Here is a 10,935-nt window from a genome sequence, read left to right on the forward strand (position 1 = left end):
AAGTTGATCATCAATTTCCTTTGGATTCTTGTGGATGAAATGTAAGAATATTCTAGAGTTCTTGACTTGTGTGGAATGAAAATGAAATGAATTAAAATGAACTTGGGTTTCCTTTTAATAACGTAAATCGATCTAGTCGGGTAATTATACGGACACATACGGTCGCGTGTAGTGACCGTAAATGGATACTTCGGTTTCTCTTCTCTGTGACCATTATACGGTCCATTATACGGGCCGTATAAATTTATACGGTCCGTATAATTGACCATATAATCCCCCGGTGAGGGCCTTCTTGTGATGGTTATAACGTCTATTATACGGACCGTATAACATATACGGACCGTATAACATTATACGGACCGTATAATCGACCATATAACCCATCAGTTCACTGAATCTTATTTTCATCACTTTGTTTGATCTCCGATCCTTATGGAACCTTGTTAACACTTGTTTAACACTTCATTAACAATCCAAGGGTCGTTATAACTCTTCTCCAAGAGTCTCTAAACTCTCATTATTTCAATACTCGAAATTCTTGCCCGACATACAACATATAACTTGTTTCCCTTAACAACTTTCTTTCCTTAACTCGAATGTCTTTGGAAATCTTAATTAGGACCATTAAAGGCTATTCCTCTCTTATCGAAACATCGTACACGTCATGCCCTTCGTCAGTTTATTCGCTATACGCTAACGGGGAATTTCTGAGGTGTAACAGCATGTTCCACGTTACGTCCTCCATGTACTGATTTTTGTGTCATGTCCTGTTCTCTAAAGCAAGTATCTTATGTGTCTAGTACCAATAATTCCTTTTCTCTCGTCTGCATGGTCGCTCCGAGAATGAACAAGATGAGCTAAGGTAATCATAATCATGATTAACGACTAACAAGATGTCCGAAGTAAGGTGCATTCATATTCAAATAAATATCTTTTCATATCACCTTGTAGTACTTATCTCGGGAGTATTCTACTCAGATTCGACGTATTCATGTCATGCCTATGCTAGATATTTATGAATACCTATGTTAGGATCATATTCTTGTTATACGACTCAGGTTTGTCGCATTCACATCGAGTTACGCTTACATTCAAAGCCTAAGTCATACTCCTATCTCATATTACCATGGTGACATACGAACGTCTATGATTAAATCTCTAAGTATCCAAATCCTACCCGCGCTTATTAGTCAACCCTCGTATGTTGTAACAATCATGTTTTCGACATTCAGATCCCATGTTACGATATACATGTTTACACGTATTCGTATCTCGTAGACGATTTAGCACTCATGTATTCATGTCATCCAGCCTTTATGTATTTATGTCTACGTCATGCATCTCTACGCCTAGGTAATCATGTCATGTTCGTGCCTATTTCCGGTACTCATGTCATTCGTGCCTCGCATTTTCTTCCAAACCCCCTGTATAGTAATCATGTAATCATTCAGCCAATATCCTTGTGTTCAAGCCAGCTCAGTATTTATGTTAGCTATATTCAAGATTTAGTAATCACGTTATGTCAAATCATGTGTATTAAGATACCGTGTGAGTTGTGTGTTGGTACGTTAGTTAGCTGGCAGGCGTTTGAGAAATGTCGTGAGGATTTGAATTATGAAGGAAGTCCTGCCATAAATTTTGTAGATTCCAGAGTTAGTAGTGATTCTTAACCACTAGTCATAAATCGAGGACAAAATTTTCATGATTCTCATTCATGTAGGTGTTACTTAGTTTCATGTTCCCCATGTACATGTTTCCACGTAATCACGTATTCAGTTCTCATGATCCATGACCATGTTCCCACGTAACCATGTCAAGCTCTTATGTTTTATGTCATGTTTCTTTCATGATCATGTATTCAAGCAATGTCCAGCAATATTCTTAACCATAACCCATCATTCGAGGACGAAATGATCCCAAAGGGGAGATATCGTAACACTCCGTACCTTTAACCTAAGCTTTGACCATGATCATAGACTTAGAAAACCAGATAAAGAATGTGAGAATTTGAAATTTCTCTTCGGTTGTAAGATGGGGTTTACGCCCATGAACAAGTGACCGTATTTCAAAGATATCGACCCGTATTTCAAGTCGTAAACTGGTACCTAAGATTTATGAGCATTCTGGAATTTGGCATTTGGAGGTTACATTGTTAAATACGGATCGAATTTTAAAATACGTCCCGTATTTCAAAAAGTATTTGGAATTTGGAAAAACTTTCTTGATGAAAGTTGCAGAGCTTTGAAATACCTTTCCAACGATATATTATGGGAGTCAAACGGACATCTGTGCAAAGATTTATGGCCATTTTACTGAAGAGCCGCAGTGCAGTCCACACAGAATACGGACCGTATTTCAAAATACGGCCCGTCTTTCAAAATACGGCCAGTATTTTACTGGGCGTAAAATTTAATTTTCCAGAACAGTATATATTCGTCCATATCAGTTCAAATCATTATTTTTCATTCCTTCAAGACCTAGAACGACTCTCCCATCATCAAGAACACCAAGGTAAGCCTATTTTAATCATTCCAAGTCAATTCTAATATATATCCTTGTAATCTAAATAAGAAATCATCATTCCTAACCTAGGGTTTTCAAGAAAACCCATCTCAAGTTCAAGGTTCAAGATTCGAATTTTGAAAATCTTCTTCAAAGTTCAAGTCTTTAATTCAAGTTTTGGATGCATTATCATTATTATATTATGTAGGGTTGCTATCTATGTGTGGGAACATCGTTGTTGTTCCCCACGTTTTGCCTCTTAATCCATAAAGTATAAATCCTTACAAAAACTAGGATTTCTATACCATGCTCTGATGACAACTCTGAGGTCCATGTCCATGATTATATTATGTATGAATTGTTATTATTCTATCATTGTGTTTTTAATAACTTCATATGATTATTGAGAATCGGTCACCCACGTAATCCATGAAAACCCATATCTTGTATATATATGGGTTCTTGCATGCATGCTTTTAGCTAAAAATGATTATTTCATGAATATCCTACATATCTACAAGTTTTCATGCAACTACATTATATAATTACTTTCATGCCATGATACGTTTAAAAAAATACATATATGCTAAATACAAGCTATTTCATGAAACCGTAATTAAGATTTACAAGTTATTTTGTGAAATCATGATTAAAAGTCAAGTACAAGTTAATTCACGAAAATCATGGGCTTCTTAGCCAATTGTATCATGTTCATGTTTTTGGAAGTTGCACAAATTACCGAGAAGGCTCAGATAGCCTTATAAGAAACTACGTAACCACCGTAGGACAAGGATCGGTCTGGATTTCGGAACACTATGGGAAAGACATGGTATATCCTTGTATATCCATGGTATTCCTTAATTTTCGAAAGGAATGGATTCATCAAGCACATTATCACCTTATACCGAACTGTTTGAATAATATTGAAAGGTATGGGGGCTCTCTTCAAGGTCCGGCAGTTAAGCCCTCGGGGATGCGAGGTACCGGACTCAAAAACGCTAAATGAACTTTTAAGCTACACGTGGTGATATCTTATTGTCGGTTTATGAAATGCTCTCCTTACTTACTATGTTTTACTCGTTATATATATATATATATATATATATCCGTACGTCCGAAACCTTATGTTCATGAAATCGTATGTTTAAGTGCCACTCGACTCTGACCCTTCGTTATCCACGTCCCATGTCATTTCATTCGGTTGTTTTCCATACTAGTACATTGCAATACGTACCACTTTGGCCGAAATAAACGTCCTAATTAATTATTTGACTATTTTGGTTAATGGCTGCGCATTTCACCATGCAGTCCGCTTCGTTTACAGATGACACGTACGCTCGAGACCTCAGTGGGGACAATTCGTATCGGCTTATTGGTGAGCCCCATCTCATTCGGGATTTAGTCAACTTTTTGCTTTATGATTAGTTATGCATCTAAGATATTTTCTCTTGTATCAGGGCCTTGTCCCGTAAGTATATTTTCTAGTCGGACTCATGATAGAGGTTTCATAGACTAGACAAGTCGGTTTATGTTATTTGGCACATTCGGAGTCGTATAGCCATTTTGGCTCATTCATGTTATTTCCGCACTCATGTTTAAACAAGTATTTTTATTAAATATTATGACATTATTACGTCTTATAAGGGCTCATCATGCATTCATGTTATACTCCGCACATGTTATGCCTCATGATGATTCAGCAAGCCATGTGGTTCGCTCGGTCACATGCAGAAAGGCACCGAGTGCCGTGTTTCGCCCAACCCATGGTTCGGGGTGTGACACAAACAATCAAGGAGAAATTAAAAAAAAATGTGAATAACATATATAGGAAAAGAAAAATTACCATAGCAGTACAATTACCAACTGAACAGATAAATAATTTTCCAAAGAAGATTGGCAGTTCAAATTAAAAAATATTATTTTCAGTTTTGAACATATATATATATGAAGCTTCAGACATTAGCGAGTCAAACTTCTAACACGTATATGGAAAGTTTAATTGCATAAGCAGTAATTCAAATTTTAGACAAAATATATAACTTTCAACATTATTTTGTTGTATTTTAATATGAAATGGCTAAACTTACAAAAGAAATTATAAATTTAGATCATGACTTAAATGAAGATCTCAAAATTGGCTATATGGGTACTTCGGCCCATGTACAACCAACTATATTGGACTTTTTTTGCGTGGATTGTCCTTCATTTGGGATGGTCTTTAATTTTTGTCCTTAAATTGGTGGTCTTTAAGTTTTGACCTTCGCCTAATACCCCGAGATTGTGTGTTCGAACTCCAGCTCGATTAAAAAAAAAAAAAAAAAACGCAAGGCAAAATTCTATCGTAAGGCAGAAATTTTCAAATTCTGACTTTAAGGCTCAAATTCTGCCTTAAGGCAGAAGGCCAAAAGTTAAAGACCACCATTTTGAGGGACTAAAATTAAAAACCATCCCCAGCGAAGGACAATCCTGCAAATTGCCCGATTGATGGTGCAAGTCCAACTGAATGGCCCCTATTGGGCCCGTCCATCCTGCATCATAGGCCGAAATCCAATAGAAGAAATTGCACAATTTGGCCTTTAATGGGCTTGTCTTTAAGTTTTGTCGTTCAAATTGGTTGGTGTTTAATTTTTATGCTTTAAAATTGAACTTATGCCTTGCAGGGTATAAATTCATTAAAGATGTGGGGAAATAACTTATGAGATATTATATATAAACTAATGCGCCGTGAAAAAATTATGCATCTTGAGGGTCAAAAAGTAAAGACCAGCAAAAAATAGGAACAAAAGTGCAAATGATGAATTTGCAAGTCCAATTGATGAACCAAGTAATTGCAAGGTCTGTCCTTCAAATGGACTGGTCTTTAGTTTTGCCCTTCAAATGGGTTGGTCTTTTAATTTTTGTCATTCAAATTGAATTTATGCCTAGCTGGGCATGGTACGATATTGGAAACTTCGGTACGGTAATTTCGATTTTTAAAAATACTATATCATTATCATATCAAATTAATTCGGTAAGGTCGGTATTCTTAAGTTCGGTTTCGGTATTTTGTGGTATGGTAATTCGGTATCCATAGTTTGTTTGACATCGACTTCCATAGACTCATATAATAGAAATTATTACTGCGGCTATTCAACAAACGTCTCACTTATATCGTACTAACACCTTACACACAAGAAATTCCCTCTGTAAATCAATTACAAACAAGGCCATTTCAATCAAGATAGATTAGTCAAAATTCCTATGTCTAAACAATTAATTTGTACTATAATGCTAGATTATATACTTGTTAGTATTATTATACTAATATATATGAATTGTATATGTAACTATATACTTCAGTATGATATTCAGTATTTCGGTATACTCTTTATAAATACCGAATACCAAACATCTTAAAAATGCATACCAAGTATCATAATACCAAAACCCTGGTATAAAAAATTTCGATTTCGGTATGGTAATCGGTATATACCGTACCATGCCTACCCTTACTTATATCTATAGGGGCATAAATTCTTTAGGGCTCTGGTATAACTTATGGATATTATGATGCATAACTTACGCCTGTAATTGATTTTGAAAGGCATTTGAAGGGACAAAAGTGCAAATGACCCTTGCCTTATTGGGCCGGCCCGTGGTGTCATCATAGGCCCGAAATCTGTTTCGCTTTGAGCTGTACTTTGGCCCTTATCCTGTGGGGTTGAATCCGGATACACTTATCATGCCCGTTTCGTCTGTTACACTTGCTTGTCGAAGGTTCCGGAGCATAAGCCTGGTTTGCTGCGGAGCGATATACAGTAGTACTGAACCCCAAGGTTGAAGATGTCTATGGTTTTGAATTGTGCTGCTGCATCACCTTCTTGTACCACAGTTAGTACAGTTCAATTGTCATTGTTACTGTAGCTCTTGTTAATTCTGAAATTTATTTTGCCTTGTTTCTGTGTGAAGAATTTGATACATAGGAGATGGAAAGGGGAACGGTTACCTTCACTGTTCTCAGCATCTGCTAAGCCAAATGGGTCTCCGGTGAATGCGTGTTTCTTCAATCCCATCCAGGAACCCATTCTCAAAGAAGCTCTCAAGGTAATTTCCTTTAATCTATTAAGTTTCCTTTCCCTGTTAATTTCCTGCTGTTTTCTTTATTTTTGTTAGGGAGAAGGAAAACAATTTACCTGATTTTTGCAATTATGTAGAGAAATTTTCAGTTAAATCATTTCATACAAGATGCCAACTTATTTAAACCTTACCTGAGAATTAATATTTCCTGGTGAGTGGTGGGCATTACTTGTGTTTAGCTCTTTATGCAATTCTTTGATGGGCTTTTTTATTGTGGGGGTGGGGGACTGTGTTCCTACTGTTATCTTCTGTAATCAAAATATGTGAGCTCATCTTGGCTGCTTAGCTTTGTATAATTCTTAATGCACATAGCAGAATGAACCATTCAAGCCTCCTCCGGGGTATCAAAATGTTTAGTGAGCTGTTCAACTTATGTTCATTTTTACTCGGAACTCCACAATACCATGGTTGCTTTACTTTTGTTACATAGTTCTAGCAGTCTTTGACATGTTGTAGTATGTGGTTGCTACCAAGATGAGGTATATGCTGTTAAACTAGTGTATTGCTTAGCTTCTTGGTGTTAAAAAGAAACCTAAGGGGTGGTGTGCATGGTGACTGGATTGAAGTCCTTTGCCCAGTGACTGCACTAGAATGACTGTTACTACTAGCCTTATCGTTGTTAATCGGCTGCCAGACCTAGAGAATGAAGGTGAATAGTGATACACTCGATGTAGATTAGAGTTGGTGTCAATGGAGTGCTTAAGAATTCCTATTTATTATACAACCTCTCTGACACATAGAAGAGGATGAATGTCCCATTTTCTCTTTAAAAAAGCTATAGATTTTGCAAATGAGCCTCGTGCAGTTGAGGCTGAGTTAACTTCATGATGTAAATTTAACCTACTTCATTTAGTTAAAAGGGAAACTGGTGCATTGAGCTCCCGCTATGGGCTGGGTCTAGGAAGGGCCCGACCACATTAGGTCTATTGTATGCAATCTTACATTGATTTCTGCAAGAAGCTGATTACACAGATTGAATCCATGATCCAATTTACTGGTAGTTATGAGCTATTTAGTTTATGCTGGAGATTCCCTTGGAAAAGGTGGAAGAGTATCTCATTTGCTTTTAAGGATGGAACATGGAAGCGTAGCACGTATTATTGCCAATTTGTTCCATAGTCCTGATATGAAGGAACTTCTGGTAATATGGAATTTTTTGGATTCTGTTGGAAATTTGTAATCCGTTACTTTTGTAGGGTCTGTCTGCTTCTGATGTAAGTCGGTGTACCTTCTTCGAACCTTTCTTTTAATAATACTTTTACCTTATCAAAAAAAAAAAAAAAAAAAAAAGAGAGAAAAAAGAAGAAGAGGAACTTCTGGTTAAGAACACAACACGGAGTGCATACACGAAAACCATGAAAGAAACTGTTGAACTCTCCAGCCCTGCTGGGAATGTTAGAAACTGTAGAACCACAATCCTGATGGACATGTCGTAGTTCTGCTCAAGTATTCTGCTACTAAAGCCTTTTTGTAATGTGAGATGATGCGGTGCTTATTGAGTTGATATTGTTCCCATCCATTGTAGTTCTCTTCTTAGCAATCCCTTCAAAATCTGACAGGTGCATCTGCTGAGAAGTTGAGATAATTGCATGGTGCTGATTTTCATCATAGATTTACTAAAAAAATCCTAGAAGCCACTTCCACATTGACTTTGTTTAGAGTTATTCCCACTGAACAGTTCCACACTGCTTTTTAACTAAATCGTCTGGTATCACTATAGTAAAGTTCATGCCTATGGAGTCACTGTTAAGCTTTTGCGTTTTTCTCATATCTAGAAGGCTCAAAATCATACTATTTTGAGAGCTGATGCCTGATGACATGTGCCCTGATTCATATAAGTAGATTTTGCACCCTATGATGTCACAGCAGAAAATATGAATGGCATTTTACATATTATCCAACAGTTTCAAATTAAATAAAAAAAAGTCAGCTGTGTGATCTTGCTGATAGTCGGTAGTTTGTTTGTCATCCAGGGAGGAAAGAAGAGAATTTAGTTTGAATTAACCAAGTACAATAATCAAAGAGAGAAGGATAAACTGTAACATAAATAGAAAGTGTAAGAGCAAAATAGAGGGAAGCGTTTTCTGTGTTACTAAACAGCTTGTTACCAAGTTTTGAATTTACTGTCATTTAGTCGTTTTCCAGTATCATAGTTAGTTGCACAAATCTCATCTATAACCTCTTCACTGAAGGATGTCAGTAAGTAGTGGAAAAGCTGGACAATATGATGTTACCAAAAGGATGAACATAGACAAATAAGAAAAAGAAGATTCAGCATTAAGATTTGATGCTTGAAATTCATCTCTGTTTATACGTCACGGATGATGATCAGGTCTCTAATTGCTTGGAAAATCCCATGCCATTCATCTCTCCGCATTCAATAAGAAATGTGAAGACACTTCCTTTCTGATTGTGTGAAAAGTTTCCCCCAAAATATGCAGGAACCTGTTGCCTTCGCGGGAGGGATATTTGCTGGCCTTCTAAGACTTGATTTGAATGAAGATCCTCTGAAGGAATGGGTTGCTAAAACAGTCGAGGCCTCAGGAATTACAGCTGAAGAAATTGAGGCCAGTGATGATCAAGCAGAGGACACCCCTCAACAGATAGAAATTGAATGACTTTTCTATTCCGTCTTTCCGCGTTGACAATGCTCTTGTAAAAATACAATATTTGTTATAAAACCTATAATCTGTATGATGAAAAAAAAAAAAAACGATAATTGTACTCTTATAAAGAAATCCAAATCTACATGAAACATGAACAGACATTTCTATTGTTGTACTGTTACTTTTCACAAGCACCGAATTCTGGAGCTAAAAAGGAAAACATCTGTTCCATTCAGGAACTCTGGATATTGAGCTAGATGGTTAGAAAATGTAAATGTTCCTGCACCCTTTTCTTGGACGTCCCCCAATCTCAATAGCTAGTGGAAAATGGTCTAAAAGTAAGGGTCATGGCAATGACATCTATATGAGCCATCTTGGGGACTTGCTATTAGTATATTTATAATAGCCCAACCAATTTTGCTGTGAATGTAGTTATGTGTCCACGTATACCTCCTCCCTATTGTTTTGAATTCAACCATTGTATTTACCATGTAATTGGTAAAACACGTTTCTTGGATTACATTTCCATCGAGTCTGCCATCGATGTCCTTAGTTTCTCTATTATAATCAACGCCTTGGTTGAGTATTTTGTGATTATGTTCCGTTGAAGCGTTGTCCTTAATTTCTTTATCAGCAACGTCTTGGTTGAGTATTTTATACAGGTTGAATAAACATGGTAGACAGTTAGCAGTGGTGGATTCAAAATTTAAACTTGATGAGTTCAATATCTAAAATGCTTAGCACTGAATCATTGTAGTTTTAAAAATATGGGTCAAGAGTTTTTTGTTTATTGAAGTTTAGCAAGTTTTCACATATACAATCTTTGTTCCGTGTCTAAGTCCAGTGCATAGGCTGCATCGCCTTTGGGTTAAGGGATAAGTGTAATCTTTCGAACTATTTGGTTTGAAGTGTGATCTTTTTGGAGGCAAGCATAAATGTTCTTTTCCCTTTCTGAAACAGAGCTGTCAATACTGAGCAGAATCGACCGACTAAACATTCATGATCTTAATTTCCTAAAGAATAAAAAATTTGTAATAATAAATGTTCTGGCATCCTAAAGGGAATAAAAAAGGATAAAATAATGAAAGTCCAGGATTTACCGAAATAGTCTCGACGCCTGCGCAGTTACTTGTCTAGTGAATTGTAGCATCCTAATTGAATGACATAGGACAACTTGTCCGACAAACCCAAATTCTAGTGTCTTTCTCCTAAAGCTACCATTCGCTGTTTCAAGTTCGCTTTTAAATAGTACTCCCTCACGTTCTAAAAAAATTGTCCTTTTTTGATTAGACATAAAATTTAAAAAATAAAGGAAAACTTTTAAAATGTATGGTTTAAAATAAACTTTAGATATTTGTGTGGTTGTAAATTATCTCACAAAGTTAAATTGTTTCCAAATATAGAAAGGTGACAATCTTTTTGGGACAGACTAAAAAGAAAAAAAGGATAATTTTTTTGGGATAGAGGGAGTACTATAAGGGCGCGTTTGGTTGGAAAACAACTTATCTTGGGATAACTAATCGGGATAATTTATCCGGGATTAAGTTATTAAGCACCTCAGGTGGGATAAAATAAGCTACAATTCCGAGATACTTATCTCGGATTTTTACTCCAACCAAACAAAGATAAGGAGATATTAAAATTTTATCCGGAAACTATTTTTGCTTATCCTTCACACCAAACGACCCCTAACAATGTTATACTCCCTCAT

The 10,935-nt window shown here is 36.3% G+C and overlaps 1 protein-coding gene across 1 annotated transcript; it reads left to right on the forward strand.

The window, feature by feature from the left end:
• Positions 1 to 6,215: 6,215 nt before the first annotated feature.
• LOC132056119 (UPF0426 protein At1g28150, chloroplastic) lies at positions 6,216 to 9,399 on the forward strand. Its single transcript, XM_059448190.1, has 3 exons — positions 6,216 to 6,372; positions 6,451 to 6,585; positions 9,060 to 9,399. The coding sequence occupies exons 1-3, from the start codon at positions 6,325 to 6,327 to the stop codon at positions 9,234 to 9,236; spliced, it is 360 nt and encodes a 119-aa protein (XP_059304173.1). The 5' UTR covers positions 6,216 to 6,324; the 3' UTR covers positions 9,237 to 9,399.
• The last annotated feature ends 1,536 nt before the right edge of the window (positions 9,400 to 10,935 follow it).

This window comes from Lycium ferocissimum, chromosome 5 (assembly GCF_029784015.1).
Source record: "Lycium ferocissimum isolate CSIRO_LF1 chromosome 5, AGI_CSIRO_Lferr_CH_V1, whole genome shotgun sequence".
Taxonomy (NCBI): domain Eukaryota; kingdom Viridiplantae; phylum Streptophyta; class Magnoliopsida; order Solanales; family Solanaceae; genus Lycium; species Lycium ferocissimum.

Excerpts from the sequence above, each read along its gene's own strand:
- LOC132056119 (XM_059448190.1), top strand. The coding sequence starts at position 6,325 with ATGTCTATGGTTTTGAATTGTGCTGCTGCATCACCTTCTTGTACCACA. Across the intron at positions 6,373-6,450 it reads CATCACCTTCTTGTACCACA|AATTTGATACATAGGAGATG; the intron begins GTTAGTACAGTT and ends TTCTGTGTGAAG. Across the intron at positions 6,586-9,059 it reads TTCTCAAAGAAGCTCTCAAG|GAACCTGTTGCCTTCGCGGG; the intron begins GTAATTTCCTTT and ends CAAAATATGCAG.